General features: G+C 39.1%; 1 protein-coding gene across 1 annotated transcript in view; it reads left to right on the top strand.

Moving 5' to 3' along the window:
* Window positions 1–5,346: 5,346 nt before the first annotated feature.
* Window positions 5,347–17,978, top strand: part of CLSTN2 (calsyntenin 2) — a 183,995-nt gene continuing 171,363 nt past the window's right edge. Inside the window, exon 1 of the mRNA XM_042878550.1 lies at window positions 5,347–5,351. Coding sequence (XP_042734484.1) covers window positions 5,347–5,351 — 5 coding nt within the window. The remainder of the gene's footprint in view (window positions 5,352–17,978) is intronic.

The raw sequence follows: 17,978 nt of genomic DNA, 5'->3' as shown, positions 1-17,978 counted from the left end.
ATTTATAAGTAAGTAATTTCCACCATGCATTAAAAGATGCTTTGCATTTAGTTGTAGCGTAGCAATGCGAAGCTGCACAGAAGTGCAGCACCACATTCTTCAGTTCTTGGAAATCAGCAGAGCAATTACTCAATCTGCTAATGCTAAAGCATTAGTCGCATTGACTTGACTGTAGTCTAATACCTGGCTGTATAAAATTGTATGCATTAGAAATATATTTAAAGTGCCAACAGAAACAGCACTATTAGAAGCAGTTTTCCCTGTTAATATAGTTGCTTTTGAGTTGGTTTTAGAGTATTTTTCCACTGAGATAGCTCATACATTTCCTTTAATTACATGTGCTTAGGGTACGACTTTTTCATGGCCTTAAAGTACTTTCCAGATGCTGAACTTATTTCTGCACCATCCCACTGTTACAAAGATGTGTGATTTTTCCAATATGCAGATGCAAATCTGAGGGGGTGATTGGAACACAAGTCTGAAATGCACAATGGAAAAAAGAGTGGCAGCAAACAGCCTAAAAATGTGCATCTTCAGCTGGCCCTTTTCTGAAGAAAAATGAGGCTTTGAGCAGTGCAAAAGAGACATTGTGCACAGTTTGTTGACTTCTGCAAAGAAAATAAATGGAAATGGGTCACATCCAACTACTCACTAGTCAATAGGAAAAAACTCTCTGCTGCTGTGTGTGCTCTAACCTGGGCTTCTTGTCTTATACCTTGCAGCCATTCTGCATTGTGTAGGGAAGAGATCAGGGCCCCAGAGCACTTGTTCAAATCAAACTTTCTGAGGGTGCTACTCGTTCATGTGTTTCCATATTTTGCAGATTACTGTGACACGTACAGGGCAATGGGTGTTTATTTTCAATCTGTAGATACATGCAGTTTGGTCAGCTAACACAGCAACTCGCAAATCTTGTTAGGTGAGCTCTGAATGATGTGATTTTGAACAGTTTTTGTTATGTATTTATATTTTTTCAAAAAGTGCAGCTTTTTATTTCATTCAAATGAAATTTCATTACACTAGTGCAATAGATTTCTGTTCCAGAGGCCATCCTGATACAGACAACGTTACTGTCACCTTATCAGAAAGCTTGGATTGTCCTTCCCTACATCTGTATTTGATAAATGTCTCCACTGATATTGATGAAAGTCTCAGGAGAAAAAAAAAAAAAAGCTGTATGCTGGATGCAAGCAGATTGAATTGCACCTCAAAGAGGAGAATGCTGCAGGAGGTGTGAGTACCAAGTGCCCTGTTATGAAAAGGCAGAGCTTTTCTGCAGCTGAGTGCGCCATCTGTATTATTCACCTGCTCTTACTGGAAATTGAACTCCTCTGTCTGACTGGATGTGCTTTAAATGGCAGTATTTTAATAGCTTCAGTATTATAAATATAGGATCGAGCTGTTGTGCTGCCAAGTGTGTGATAGCTTCTGTTCTGACAATTATACTAATTATGGACAGCAGTAGTCTGAAACTGGCTTCTCTCACACAAGACTCAGAACACCTCTTCTTCCCTCCCCCCTCCCCCCTTTTGCTTTCTGTTACTGCTAACCAGCAAAAGCTTTAATCATCCCTTCCTGTCCTTATCTGCCCTGCAAGAGAAGAGTTGTGAAGAAGGCTCTATTCTTCCAAACTGGTTTCTCATTCATAAGGCTGTAAAAGTGGACAGATGGCCAAATCTTGTAAGATAAAAAAAAAAGATGGGAAGGGAAAGGCTCCCTCTGCCAAATACCTCTGCAGCTCGTTTACTCCCATCTCTTAACTTGAAAGAATCTGCCAGATTTTCATTTTGTTTGGGTCACTTTCTCTGCCCAGTGCAAGATTTGGAGCATTATCTTCTTTATCTCTTTCATCTCTTGGATTGCTTAGCAAGGCATTTTGATGAAAACGGGCCCTAGGTGTTCTTGGAGTTCAGGCTACTGCCATACAAATGAAAAATGACATATGGGGCCATTTGAGTGAAATCCATCTGCTCTGACAAGATTCCTAACGGCAGTCTTTGCAGACTTGTTGGGAGCACTCAAGCAGTGCAGAATTTCAGAAGGTTTATACTGGCATTCTTTTCCTTTTAATTCATTTAAGATTTGTTACGATATATGAGCACTGATACCCTCAGCTGAAGTTCTTGCAGATCAGTGAAGAAGAGACAGCCCTGCAATTTTGTTACTTAAACTGCCCAGAAACATTTACTGAGATGACTTTTTTCCAGTTTTCCTGGGAAAGTATTTCAAAACAAACTGTACTAAAATGAAAACCAAAATGTTTCATTTATAGAAATTTAACAGACTGGAAGAAATTTTCTTTCATGAGTGACTGAGATTGATATGCATTTCAGTGTAGATGGGATTTTAGTAAAAGGATGAGAAAGTTTTTTTGTTTTTTTGTTTTTTCTGCTTTTTAATAGAAGTGAGGGATGGGGAAAAGGTACTTCTGTCAGAGTGGGTTTGGTTATGTGAGAATTGCCTATAGCTCCAAACAGGATAGAGATGAGGATAAACTACTCTTGTGTTGTAATGGGCTCCAGATGCCCAGCTGATGTATTTTACTCACTAGGAGTACAATGCTAACAATCTGAGGTCACAATGGAAATTGTTCAAAGTCTGGTTAGTACAGAATCTTGGGGATTTCTGCTCCTGCAGCATTTAAGTTCTAGGATTTGTTTGATGTTACCTAGCAAATTCTCCAGCACACAGCAGTGTGGTATGATGGTGATTTCAGAGCTGTTCTGCTTTCCTCGTGTGCTGTGTAGCTGCCATCAGGGGATGGAGGGTCTTTTGCTATCAAGGCTCCCAGCTGCTAGAGGCAGCTGGGCAGTATTTTCTGACTTGAGCAAAGAATGGGGATGTGGAGTTTGTGTTTCGGTTTTGTTTTTTTAACTTTGCAGCTTTATGTCAAAATGTACTGCTGAAATATAGCCTGACCTCTGGCAGTGAAGGTCTGGAGTTGATGGCTCTGGAGTCCGCTGGCTCCCTTCAGTGTTGTGATATGTCCTGTTCTTCAGCAGGGGCCTGAAACCAGCAATGAACTGGAATGTTAGCTCATGAAGAGACATCAGGGAATCAAAACTGCAAGGAACCTTTCTGTGCCCATAAGCATCTTTTCACAGTTAGGGGACATACTGGTATTGGCCAGCAATTTCATTCAGATTTTTCAGGGCACCAGATTTAGCACAGGTTTCCACATAGAACTCTTTGAGGCTGGCTGTTAAGGGGGTATTGGAAAAATAGCCATTAATGGCAGAACCTTTAGGAAGGAAGGCCTGTGTGGGCTTAACAGTGCCATGTAGATGCTGCTTTTTCTGTCTCCCATAACTGCTTTTATCTACGGAGCAGAGAGAAATCTTTGAAACTTGGTCATTTACATACTGATATATCACTTCTTATCTAGATTCAGGTGTCCCTGTCATTATTTTGATCCCAGATGGTTGATACCTACAAGCAGGACAGTTCATATCTCATGTAACAATGAGTGCAGTCATTGAGTCAGATGAACTCTCTTGTTTCATGGTGTTCCTAGTCTTTAATAGCTTATATCTCTGGATGAAGCTAGTGAAAATGAATGACTGGGCTGAGAACTGGTGAAAGATAATAGCAAGTCACTCTGGAAATGAAAATAATAATTTATCTGGGACTCATGCGTGGCCTGCATCATGAATCTACCTGCTTCTACATTACTGAAGGAGAACGATACAATTTTTATATAAGAAATGCTCCTCGAAGTATTTAGCAATGAAATTAACATAAAGTGAGTTGGCTAAAGAGGTATAATTTTGCCTGCAGTTACTCATTACTCTGTGGTAAATCTTCATTTGACACCATAAGAAGTATTTTTCATTTTAGTATATTCATTTAGGAAAATCAAAGAGTTACTTAATATGCAGTATTCATGTATTGAAATATTGTCTGCATTCCTCTTTGCTCCTCCAACACTTAGTGAAGTGTGTTTCAGCATAATCAGTCTCCCAGTGGATTCTAGTATGAAAACAAATCTCGCATTAATTTAAGAAACCTAAATTTACAAGGCAGTGGAAGGAAATTAAATTACCTGTCTGCATACACAGCCTCCTTTCTCAAGAAACTTTTTAAATATCACTTTCAATTTTCATGCAACTCTTTCCATTGTCAGTTTTTAACTGCTGTGGTTGAATCGGGAGCCCAGGCAGGTTAACTTTGACTTTGTCAGCAGTAGGACTTTCTACTTTGAGATCTTTAGCAAGTAGCATGCTTACAGCAGCTGCTCTACATTGCAGGCTTTAGGAAAGGTGATGATGTTGATCTGGAGCCTGGCCATCATAATGTACATCTACTTGAGTACAAGGGTTACAGTGAGGGAGTGATTGAGTTCAGTTATGTTTTGAGTTGTGGGCTGGAAAACCATGCTCTCCATGTATCTTCTTCACGTTACGATCATTCAATATATTTCTTTAATTTGAATATCCAGTATTTTGAATGTTTTGTTTTGCAGTCCTCAAACTCAGCACTCATCTGCATATGTGCTATGCCAGTGCCTGGAGTTTAGTAATTTATACCTTATAGCATCTTCCAGCTCCTATGAAAACACCTACAGGGGAAATACTTTTCTGTAGAGACAAATCATTCTTATTTTAGAAGGAAGCGCAGAAATTGTTGCATGAGAGTAAGTCATGATTCTTCAGCAAGACATGTCTTACCATAAACACTGATTTCTTGACTCTGAAAATTCACTGGTGTTCCAGTCTTGATGAGCCTTTTACCAAGAGTGTTTTCTCAGCTTTCTGAAAATGGTAATTTGAAAGAGAGAGATCTCCATCAAACCCATAGCCCAGAGCTTAATACATGAGACTCAAGATCGTATAAGGCTCATCTGAATTGTTCATATCCCAAGTGGTTATTCTGGAGCTGTATTCACACCAAAATTATCTTCCTGATGTCATCTGCTATTCTTGCCAACCATTTGTTTAAAAAAATATATATATAATCTCGCGATGCCTTAGTTTTATCACAGTATGAAATGGAAAACACTTCTACATGTTTTCTGAAGCCAGGCAACTATTTCTTTGCCTTCTTTATGTGGCTGTTATTTCACATGCCAATTCTGCATTGCCAGCTTTTTGTCCTCTAATGGCTGTGGAGGAGCACAAAGGCTTCTCTTTCCCTGGCCAGTTGGTTGAATTGTCCTTCTTGCACTGAAGGGAAGGGATTTGTCTATCTGACACTCCCATCTCTATGCAGGAAACAATAACATCAGGAGGCAAGCTAGTCTTCATGTTTGGCACGTAAGAAGCTCCTCAAACGTAAGGAAAGTAAATCTTTATTCCCTCCGATTAAGTGCTTGTCTGAACGACAGTTCCTTATGGATCTTTCGTTAGCATGACGTATGGCATCTGTTATTTTGAAGGACTGCTCTTAGATGCAGGTAATCCCAGAGCACTGTATGTTTGAGGCTTTGGTTTGTGTACATTAGGCATTTAGGTCACAGTAATATGAACACAAGAACATATTTGTGTGTACTGTAAAGGTGCCTGAGCAGTCAAAAGGACTGCCCTCAGCAAGAGGAAGTGTCATAGTTTATATTTTTCACAATGCCATTCACTGGAATAAAGCAGTAGGGATTTGATGGGTAGGTCTTTCATGACTGGTTAACTGGAGTTTTCATTAAATGTGTTCCTTGTACATGCAGCTATCTACAAGGACTGTCTCTGTGAGGAACTGAGGTGACTGTGGGAGTCAGGTATTTCATACTCTGTTGAATGAGCAGACAGCTGGCATTAAGCTAATTATAAAATTGTAACTGATCATGTTTTGAAATATCTCAGACTAATTCATGGAGTATATGTTAAAATTATTTATTGCTATAACATCTTTTGATTTTCCATCCTGAATCTTATGTTAAGGAGATAGAGATGATATATGTATGTAAATATTTGCATTCTTTCTTTTTGAATGAAAAAGGAAATTAAGAGGATGGTTACACAGAAGGTCTCAAGAGCTTGCTGAAATTCACTCTAGATGAGTGAATATGAAAATTTCTCTGTGTGTGTGTGTGTGTGTGTGTGTGTAGCCATGGCTAAGGCTGATGTCTGAGAGGCTCACTATGGAGCTAAGGACTCTGAGGCATAAATAAATCGTAAGTATTCATTCAAGGCAACTATATGTTTTTATTTTATTTACTGTTTGCCAAGTTGCAGGTGTGTATTGTGATCCACTGCAAGGTAGTAAAGAGAAGTTGTGAATGTACAGAATCTTACCTGCATTTGGAAACACATACTCATGCCTTTGTTTGGTATGCCCCTCTTTTCCCCATTAGAAAAGTTACTTCTGTACAATCCTTGTATCTTTTTTGGAATTTAGTAAGAGAAAGAAGAAGACAAAGTCTGTCAAAAAGGGCAACCAGTATGAAGGATTGCAAATGACACTTCTGTATCTGCCCTTGAAGCTAGTAGAGCTGCATCTGACAGGTTTATCTTATGTGGTTGGCAGACAGACACTTTACATGGCAAATAATCTACGCAGATAGTGATCGAGCAATTTCATCTGACTCAGACTCTTCTTCTTACAGGAAGAAGAAACAGATGTTTGCCCATAAGTCAATTAGTTCATATTAAAAACTTCAGATTATAACATTCAGAGATGAGTCTGTTCTACGCCCTTTGGCCAACACTGTTTAAACATGCATCCACTTTACTTAACTATAATTAATGTGTGTTGTACAGATCCTAAGTAAGCTTCAGTATTCTCTTTACTATCCCCAAACATTACTGTTTTGTCAATTCCATCAGGAACGTTTAGCAGAGATGGGAATTGTTCTGTGCTCTCTTTGTTCTTCAACTTGCAGAGTGCTAATTTTCAAACTTCTAGTGTAGAGCTAAATTTTAAAACTGTCAATATTTTGTATTACACTGTATATGTAATACTGAATATTTTTATCAATAAGCTCAAAAGGAGTGAAACTGTTTTATTAGTTTCAGTACAGGATGAATGCTGTGGCCATCTGTTCCTGAAGCAGAGTTGTCTCCTTTCTTAAAAAGGCACGCTGCATTTCCTCGTCAGGTCAACGTTTCATTCTATTTCAGCAGCGTTTTCTGAAGAAAGGCCTAGCTTTAGAGGCTGATGGAACCTAACACTGACATACCATTTTTCTTATCTCTTAACTTTGATTAAAAATTCCTTGCAAAGGCAAGTTGCTTCTTTCTTTTTCTGTCATTCACATATTTCAAAGATGTTATTACAATGAGCTTAACAGAGATAATTGTATTTGTATACTTGCGTGTTTTCTAATCATCGTATTAGATTTGAAAGCAAAAGCTCCTACCGTGAATATGTTTATGTGAGTGACGCCTTGTGCATGAAAATAAAGGATTCACTCCCAGCCAAAAATTGATTATACTTAAGGTTTCAGTATACTATGATTTCTAGAAACCTTTTCTTCTTTCCTTGGGAGAGTGTGGCTGGACTTCTGGAGCAAACTGGAGACTGTAATCATCTGTCTAGTTCCTGTGTTTCTATGCTGTCCAGGGGATGAAAGTAACACCATATTCAGTAGGAATTGGCCTGAGAAGCCTGAAGGCTAGTTTTTGTTTTTCTGCAGTATGAATGGGCAGGTTCTTCATTTACTGGTAAAGCAATGGTTGCAGAATCATCAGATGCTTTCTAGCGTTGTCTGTTACACATAGATAGTATGTATGCATGTGTAAATATATACATATATAACATATATATGAGGGATTTGGTTTCTGTCGTTTCCAACTCCATGTGCTTTTACACCATGTTAACTGTTGTTAATGTGTGACAGGTCTTTGTGCTATCATTTTTTGACATATTTTGTTTCTGGTCGCCACACATTATTAACATAAATGATACCATAACTTAAATCTTAGTAGCTTTGATCTCAATAGTACATAGCTCTACCTCTTTTCATGTTGACAACAATGACTTCAGTGGACAACTCTATTCTCTGCCATTTTTAATCTTACAAGTGTTTCTTGTTTTCCTCATTAATACATGAGTCTTATTGCAAGGGAATCAGTTTTTCCAGCTGCTTAGCATACTAAATTCAGTAAGAAAAAGACATACACATGCACAGTATAATTTCATAACACAGAATATTGAAGATTTTAGTAACCTGTTCGGCACTATGCTTCTAATTTTCAAAAACCCCATCTTTGCATGAATGTGCCACAGTGTGTGCACAGGCAGTGCTACGAGCTGGGGCTGTTGATGTTTGTAAATGCTGACTCTGTGGGCACGAGCATTAATAGAAACTTTGTACTGAGGAAACCTCTCCAACATCAGTCAGTTACAGCACATGTGAATCTGTGAGTGGAGTGCATTTCAGGAGATGGCTGTCTGTATCACACAGTGACAGGCTAAGGCCTCACAAATGCAAAGGCTGCTGGGGATACCAGCAGCACATCGGCGCTCCTCTCTACAGCCCTCTATCTGTTCCCCCGAGGCCCGCGGCCTCTGATTGGCTGAGCCGTACGGAACCTTCTGGAGCCGCGGCAGCGGTGCTGTCCTCTCCTCAGAGGGGCTGCAGCGCCCCCTGCTGGCGGCTACCACTTGCTCCCTATGCAGTTAGCTGTTGCGTGTAGAATACCGATAATTTTTAGAAAATAAATTTTCTGCTTCTTCAGGGATGCACCGGAAACTCCTGTTTGCAAAACAGAAGTCTGAATTGAGTGAGAGAAAGAGAGGCGAAGACACTTTGCAGAAGGAGCATTTCTGGTGAGCCGCTGCCTCATAGTGCCTGCGCTCTGCACCATCACAGGGTGCTGTGGGCGGGCAGCCCCAGCAGCGCCTGCTGCGTGTCCTCGGGAAGGAGCTTGCCACAATTCAGATTAGGAAGGAAATAATGTGACAGTGAGGGTTAATTTTAATTACTGTCTTAAGCAGTAAAGCACAGCTTTGGAATGCATTTCTTAGGGGCTGAAGGCGGATTCATGTGGGATCTTTGCTTTGGAAGTGGCGTTTCCAAGGTTTAGGCTCCAATCGCTTTCCATCCTAAATACTTACATTATAATGCTTAAATAGAAACCATCAGGATTTTCATATTACTTTGCAATTTGTGAAAATGTGGTTAGGGGCTTTGAGAGCACCTCGAGGTAATTAAAGATCTGTTTAAAAACAAACCCCTCAGCATTACCTCTTCCAGCTGCCATGGGCACCTGGCTGTGCCCTCTGCTGAGCCTGGCTGCACCTGGTTTTTTTTCTAGCAGATACGTTTTTTATTTGTTGCACAGATTTTACCTATTTGGAAACGCAGAAGGGGCTGAAGTCTGAAGCCACATAAGCAGCTGTCTCCTGTTTCAGATACAGGGTGGGTTTGCCAGTTGTTGTGCTGTTGTCAGGTTGATGTGAGGTAAATGCATTTGATTTGGTCTGTTGCACAGTGGTTCCTGCAGAGCTTAGAACTTCTCGTTCTGCAGATTTTGAGACTATAGCTGCACTGTTATCTGCCACAATTGGTTATGCTATAGCAAGGGGGTAGCTTAGAGACTTCTGCCTTTCACTTATAGTTACTGTGTTCCTACTGAGATGTAAGTGACCCCCTGAGCACTTGTGGTTTCATTGCTCAGTCACACTAGTGGGAAAGCTTTTCCTTTGCGCTGGAGTGGACTGGGGCTATTCACAATTGAAGTTACAGCTGGGGTCATTTCTTCCTGAAGGCCACAAGTTGTGCAATATAGCGTGAGAACTGCAATGTACTTTTAATTGTAATCGTATTTAGAAGCGTATTTATTCATTAAAGTGGGATCATATTGTTCACTTTGGTATTTGCTCTAAGAATGTCAGGGTGTTAGCTTAGTGCAAGCTTGATACAGTACGCTTAAATACCTGTGCTTGGAGAAATGTTTAGAAAATGACCAGCAAGGAAATTACGAGGGAAAGACCTTAAATATGATCTGGTCTGCCTTCATATGGTCACCAGTAGCAACTGCTGTTTCAGAAAAAAATTAACAGCAGAAGCCACATTAAAAGCATGATATTTGCTCCTAATTGTTGCCTATTCATTTTCTTTGGTGGATGTAGCCCTTAAGCATGCCTCAGCCTGCACTGCCTGAATGTGTGCCATCCCTTGTGGAGGAGCAAGCCCGTCTTGATATATTGTGACCATTATATAAAATTATGCTAAAACTGTCAGGAAAAGGAAATAAAGGAAAATATTGATCTAAAAGTAATAAAGATGAAGAGTATACGATGATCAATATCAGAACCAGAGCAGGATAAATAAAAATGAACACTGATATGTTCTTGAGAGAACGTTTGCTGCCTTTACCACTAAAATGTTTAACTGACAAAGGTTTAAAAGAAAGAAAAATAGTGAGGGATTGGGAGAGGGGAATCCTGAATATCTCACTGTGTGTTTAACTTGTCTAGCTTTGTATAAATGCTGATTAATGACAAAGCTCAGCGTGGCTGTGCACCACGCAACCAGTCCTGTGAGAGTCATTGTAGTAGTAATTTTTTTCTATGTGCTGTTCTCTGTGCCAGCAAAATGTTCTTCTGAATGACATTGTGTATCCTTTTGGTGTCCTCTGCTTCTGAACGCTGCCTTAGCCACCTGCCATCACTCATCATCTCATGTCTAAAAAGGAACTTTATTTTAACTTTGTTTAGCTCTGGAAAAGTTACTTTTCTGGTTAGTGCTGTTGCAGGGAGCAGTTTCAAACCACTGCGCTTTGTAAATGCGCGTGCTGATTAAAACTTATTTTTCATAATGATCTAGTAATATAGTGATCATGCAAGTAATAGTCCATGCCTAATGATTTTGTGTCCAAGGGCTACAAGAATTACCACAATATATTTGGTGGCTAGTTTTAAGAATTACAAAGACATTTCTTCCTGAAGAAGAAAAAGAAAAAAGAAATGATACCTAATTTCTGATACTGTTTTAGTGGCTGAACCAGTACTCCTGTTCAATGTGGGGCACTTGTGTGGAACAAAAAGACAGTGTGTTTTGAAGGTGTGCTACAGAAATAGGGTTCTTGGGGGTTCATATGGACTGCTTCTTATCAGTGTTTCTGTTGGAAATAATGCAATCTGATCATAGGGATGAAAGTAAAGGTGGTATCATTGAAAGAAGCTGGAAGAACAGATTGGAATGTGTAAATTCATTTAGACATAATCTTGGGGTTGTGAGACAATGTGACCGAGGCTGGTATACTGGCCTGGAACTAGAGTAGTTGCCTTGAAATCTTGCTGGTCTGGTGTGGGTGCATGTGGAATTTGAGGCACTGCTTGTTGCAGAAAAGCTTTCTGGATCTGCAAAGTTCTCCAGGTACTTGATATGAAATGCTTCACATGAACTCCGACTCTTAACAGATGTGTGTGTGTGTGTGTGTGTTAAAGAGACTTCAGTTTCCTGTTTGTTGCTTCCCTACGTTTGTTTGAGGTGCAGTGTTGGCATAACTATGTAGTTGCTCAAGGACTGCAGCCATGAGGAAGTCGCAGTGCTGCCCCTCTGCCCCCAGCTGCTCGCTCCTGCCAAGCAGCCTGTCCCTGTGTTTCCAAAGGAAATTGTATCCTGTTGAACATAGCTGGCTGTGTTGCTGAGGAGAAGCCATACAAAGCCATACCTGTGTAGGAGAAAGGATTGGAATGAGCTACACAGGGAGCATGAAACACTTCCTTTTGGCAGTGGTACTGACTTCACGTATTTGTGAAGTTATGACTTGCATGGTATTGGTCTTCCTGCTATTGGTGAGGGGAAAAATGAAAGCCATCCAAAAATATTTTAGGAAAGGCTTAAAATATAGAAATTATTTATGTTAAAATTACTGAGATTGTTTTCTGGTTATGTATTTTTAAATAGTGAATATAATGTTTTTACATGAGAACAACTGCACATTGCTCAGTTATGCCACGTAAGTTGATGTTTCATTATTCTTCCTTTGAATATTCAGAATTTGAGTTTCATCGATCACTTTAAGGTGAACTTGTTTTTGTTTAAAAAAAAAAAAAGTCAGAATTTGTCACCCCACCTCATTCTACATTAAAAACCAAAACTAAAACCAGGTAAAATAATGTGACTAAAAAATAATCCGGCAATTAGGGCTAAATCTGTACACTATCGTCTGAATAGCAAATACTAAGGAGTACTTCAACGAGTCCTGAAAAACTCTCTAAAGTACAGCATAAAATTAGAACAGAAAACAAGTGGTTGATACTGAACAGCACAATAATGTGACTTAATGGCTGGAGCACTTTTGAGAAGTTTGCCCTAAAGCAATGGCTTCAACTGAAAAGACAGTAGAACTCTTCAAGAGTTGTATTAAAATCTATGGTTGGTGTGCATCTCTTCTGTATTAAAAAAGAAAAAATGTCATGAATGAGAGAAGAGCTGGGTTGTAGTATAAGCCCATGATGACAGCTCCTAAAATACATTAAACATCAGCAAGAAACTAAAATAGAAGTCCTATTTCTACAAAATAATGACAGATATCTGCATATATCTCAGTCACTAAAAGTCTTTTCCCTGTGACACACATTTTTTTTCTTTGTGCTTAACATTTTTTGTGGGAGGGGGTCAGTGCAATAAGCATGTTTGGATAGGACCCCCCCCCCAAAAAAAAACAGACAAAACACATCTGTGTAGAATGTAACTGATTTTTTTCTTTTAGAAGACCTCATATATCAGTTTTACAGACAGATCTCTCTTCCCTTCCCCCTCCCCCCCTTTTGTTAAGTTCAGGGGTTAGAACAGATATGATGTGACATTCATTTTTTCCCTTTAAGCCCCCCTTTTTTTTTTTTTTTTTTTTTTGTCAGTGTCCTTCACTCAGGGCTGTTGAAAACTGAAAGCCGCCAGTGCAGAGAAAAATGATCTGCTGCTTCTCCCATCCTCTGTCCTTAGATTTCCAGGTTCCTGGTGAACCTCATCACCAGAGAGGCACTACCTCTGCATCATGGCACTTACATGATGATATACTTAAGTATAATGTTACGAAGGAGGATAAACTTCCTCTGGCAGTGCCTCTTCCACAGTTATGCCAGCCCTAATCTTAGCAGCTGACATTGTGCTTTACCTGTTCGGTGTACTCCTTAACGATGCTTGCAAACCACTCCACTAAGGCTTCCAGATGGGCTCTGTGACTGTGAGCAGTGTTAGTAGACAAGAACAAACAACAAAAAGGAAAAAAAGCAGACCTTTTTCTAAGGAGCTCTCTGAGTAAATAAATAATCAAATAGTTAAATATTTTTTCAAAAAGCAGATAGAAAAATATTGATAGCGTCAAAGAGGAGACAGGGAGAGCAGTTGAGAAGCTCACTTCACCAGCAGATTTTGTTTGCCTTGGTACGCTGAGCTCAGAGCTGTAGTAGTTCAGGACTTGTCCACAAATGGAAATGAAGCTCTTGCCTTACGGGGAGGAAAGGCGTGCAGAGGACAAACTGCATGAAACCTCAGTTGCAATCTAGCCCTGTAAGTTTAGTAAACTTTTGAGTTTGTAGTGCCCGTGACTTTGTCACCTTTAAATTACTTCCTTACACTCTTGGAATTTACTTAATCTTTACTCCAGACCTGTGCAGTCTTCTTAGCATTTTCCTGTTTCTTTACCCCAGAACAATGACAGGGAGAACTACTATTGCTGGTGTGAAGTAGCAGAGTGCTGCTGAGTTTTGTTAACACCTCTTATTTAGAGTAGCGGTTAACTAACAAGGGATGTACCCAGTAAGAGAGATGCTTTTTTTAGCATTCCTCCATGATGATATAAGCATGAGACCCATGTGTCTTTACCACTTTGTTATGCAAATGTGCTCTCTAATATAAGTGGTAAGACTGATGAAAATATGTGCAGCATTTGTTAGGGCAGCTTGCTTGTCATCGTTTCCCTCTGTCATCTGCATCTTGTTAAAATGTGTGAACGCATGTATACACTTCATACATTTGAATAATCTTGTCTGATGTGTATCTATGAGAAGCAGTGCCTCCCAAAGCCCTGGTCTGCAGGGCACCTTTAAGATCTCACATGGGAGCCTTGCTGTTTGCCCTCCATATCCACAAGAGCTGTTTTCCAAGCACTATTGAACCCAGACAGGACAAGGAGCTGAGAACTGCTGGCCTGGTAGATGCGATCAGGCGTTCTTGATGTAACAGCACTCAGTTTTGCTTTAAAAAAGAAGATACTTTTTAAAGGTTGCCAAGCCTTGCTCTAGATTGCATGTCACTTGTGACAGCAGGTTTTTTTCTCCTCTGCATTTGGAGACTAACGATATACGAGATTGGTCATGTATAAGGGGTCACCATCTTCTGCCTGTTCTGATTTAAACATAGTTGGACTCTTGCCTTTGTCAGGCAACTGTTTTCAGCTGCTTTGAACATCAAGTGAATTGAGCTTGCAGATATTATTACTGATACCAATACTGTAAGTATCTTTCTAGAGCCAAGTTAAGTTCTGTTGTTTGTTGTTGTTGCTTTTTCCTTTCTTCTCACTTGGCCTAATATACTAAGGCAAAAGCAGGCATGACATTTTTACTTTACATTTGCTGTACAAAACATGCCCTACCTCAAATTGCGTTTTGTATTTTTCCATAGCAGTGAAGGTTGATGAGCAGTGCTGAACATGTGCTGATACAAGCAGACAATTGCCAGATGACTGTGTCAACCTTCTTCAGTGCACGTTTATGTGAGGATGTGGTGTCATTTCCATATATGTAACTGTAGGTGGTTTCATAGATTTCCCAAGCTTGATACAAACATTCAATTAACTCTGCTGTTTTTGTTATGCTGTTTTTATACATACTTTACATAGAAAAAAATTATATTTTGAAGTTTCACTTGTAAGTTATAGTGCATAGATGTTAAGTGAGTAAAGTTTCAATCATCACAAAACCTGGAATTAGATGGTTTTGGCCATGACTGTGGATGATTACAAATGTGTTTCTGATTGAGAGAAAACCTGTAAATGTTGTACACTTGATGTGAAGGCATGGTTTAGACCTTAACTGCTTTTGCGTAGGGAAGAGAATGCATAGAGTGAGGTCATTAGGACTTACTGAGGATACACAGCTATCAGTGTTGACTTCTAAAAAATGTGTTTTTCAGAGACTTACCATTTATGATGCAGTACGATTTCTGTATTTATGCTGGCAGTTGCCAGCATATTCCTGTCCCTTTATTCCATAGCACTCTTGACTCCTATTAGGAAGGCCTGACTGATCTGATAGGTGACTACCATGGTAGTTATACCAGGCACGTTCTGCATGAACTATTGGAGGAGGTTCTTATAAGGCTGGTAAGTTAATAGATTGTCTTTATCATTTCTCTTCTATTGTTATCCAGCATATAAGTTCATTTATAGATATGATTTATCTATGTGTATCAAAAAGTTTCATTCAATCCTCCGTTGATTTGTACTGAGGTTTTCTGGTGTGGCTTTTTTATGTGTGCTTGCCTTTGAACTTGCTGGTTCCAGGTGTTTTATATTTAACTTGCCATATTTCTTATTTTTTTATTATGTGCTATTGTGGAGCCAGAATCTGTTCCAAGGGATATTAAAGACAAGATCAGACTGCTTTACTATTAGCAACTCAGATTTACTGCAGGTGATGCTATTTGAATTTGTTGCTGAGTGTGCAAGCAGTGGATAAAAGATTCCGATTATCAGCAATTCTATCTGACAGAAGGATCTGCAGTCAAAGAGTGTCTAAAGAACTCTTACTTGAAGCCAATAGGTAGAGGCTGCCTATAGTTGTTGCTTCAGGAAGACCAGAAAAAAAAAGTACTATTTTATACCTACCTTTTTGGGTAGTCATTGACTATCACTATGGCAACCTCTTGAAACAGCAAAATAATAATTTCTATGTTGTAGAACCTGTAAAATCTGAAATATTACTAAAAATTGGAGTAATAGCTTATTGTTTGAAAACATTTCCAGGTGCTTTTAAACTTTTCTTCAGTTTTCATAGCAATGATTTATATAGTTCTTTTATGCTCAACCCTCGTTTTCAGACAGGTTGAAGAAATGTCAGAATTGTGCTTTTAATCACCTGTTCTTTTGACAGCAGCTAGTACAGTTAATGCAACAATGTAAGCTGGCTCTCCTTTCTTTCTTCCATGTGAAAACTTACTTTAAGTCTCTTTCCAAGATTCTGTTGCCTGCTCAAATGCAGATATTATGTGCATAATGAGCAGTAAAACTGACAGGACGAATCTGTCACTGGAGTAATGAATATAAAATGATAGTTTGAAGTGAATGAACTGTAAAATATATAATTATCATTCATTGTTCCATATCTTTTGCAATGAGAAGTACAAAATGAAATTTGCAATAAAATGTGTTCCATCTGCAACATTGTAGGACAAAGTTTGATATGTCGTGGCTCCAAATCAATCTCGTTTATTAGCAATTTATACAAGTGGTTGACAATTAAGAACAAAGTGATAAAGATTGAAAAAATAGTGCTTTATACTCAGATATGAGACTTCATAAGTTATCTTAAAAATAAATATATGTATATATGTGCAGAAGATGCAGTTTCATTTTTCTTCTGTTATTTTGTCTTCCATTGTAAAATAAAAAAAAAAACCTCAAGTTTTTCTATGCTGGCTGAAGCTTGGCTCATTAATTCATTTTACAGCACGTAGCAGTAATTGAGATAATCCGTGTCTTTATCAAGGAGCACTGATTAATTGAAGATCATCTGTTTTTAAGATTCAGCAGACAAAAGTGAATATTGAATGAATTTATAGACATAAACAGAATATCCTATGAAAGTCTTCATGTGACGCTGGTCTGATGTTACCTACCTGGAGGCAAGAAAATAGTGATTGCATCCAGTCTTTCCAAATTTCTCAAAATTAGATGTTTTTTCTCTGAGAAATGTGTTTTGGGGGAGAAACATAGCTGAGTTGTCAACTTATTAATATTGTGTAGCTGAAGAGTGCATGACATCTGGATGCCATTGTCTAACCATTGATTATTCTTGTTCGTCTGCTAGGTAGCCCTCTCTTAGGGACCATGACCCAGTGTAATGTTTTGCATCAAAACTGAAAACAGCAGGTTTTGCCAAATTTTATTTCCTTTCTTTGCTTTAGTCCTGTTGGCAGACTGTCCAGTGCTTGTGAGCCAAGTGGGACTTCCACAGAATTCATGACTTGGGTTACTAGAGTACATAAATCATTTGGTAAGCAGAAAGCTAGCTAGGAAACGAAGAGGTGGCTAGCTAACCTTTTGTGTTGTTGAGAAGAAGTACAGAGTAGGGAATCACTGTGACAGATGTCACTTGATATCCATGCAAGTGGGTGGAACCAATTCTACAGCAGAACGGAGGGAAGTGCTGGTGTTGTCACCTCCCCTGTCTGTCACCCAGTCCCATACCTCTGTAGTTAGGAATGAAGAGAAGGTTTTAGCAGGTGGTTATGCAGTTAGGAAGATTGGTCAGACTTGCTATGTTTTTTTCTTTGTCATGAGGTTCCTTGTGCAGTGTGTCTCAGTCTAAAAGCATCTTGGCTTTGTCTGTGTAGGACAGAAAAGGACAGGAATTAATGGTTTTTGAAAGAGGAAAAAAAAAACAAAACCTTTAAATAATGTTTATGCTTGTATCTGAAAGGCTCTGCAAAGCTGAGAGTACCAGCTTCAGCTGTTTAACAGCAGAGGAAAAAAGTAAATGCTTTCAAGTGATCTACAGATTTCTTCCATCATTTGGGTATTTCCTTCCTTGCTCATTTGTATAATGAGGCTGAAGTGAGAGGGACAGTTGTTTAGGGAGGAAAGCTGTCTTAAATCACCGTGGAAGTTGATAGATTGCATTCTAAAGAGCGTAAGAACTAAAAAGCTTCTTGATTTTTGTGGTAGGAGCCATCTAGGGACAGGAATGTGTTACTCATTGGTGCAATCTGTCCAGAACAGGGCTTGGTGATTGGAAATCCTGATTCCTAAGACAGGCAATTTTTTCCAGGTTTTCACCCTGAGCACCAAATGTACTCAATTTTTATTTTTATTTTTTAATATTTAAATCCAAAAATCAGGAGGAACTAGTTTCTAATGTATACATTGTGTTTT

Source organism: Lagopus leucura, unplaced genomic scaffold (genome assembly GCF_019238085.1).
Source record: "Lagopus leucura isolate 7727_CA_CO unplaced genomic scaffold, USGS_WTPT01 Super-Scaffold_100021, whole genome shotgun sequence".
NCBI lineage: Eukaryota > Metazoa > Chordata > Aves > Galliformes > Phasianidae > Lagopus > Lagopus leucura.
Note: the sequence above shows the minus strand (reverse complement) of the source record. Positions and strands in the feature narration are given on the sequence as shown.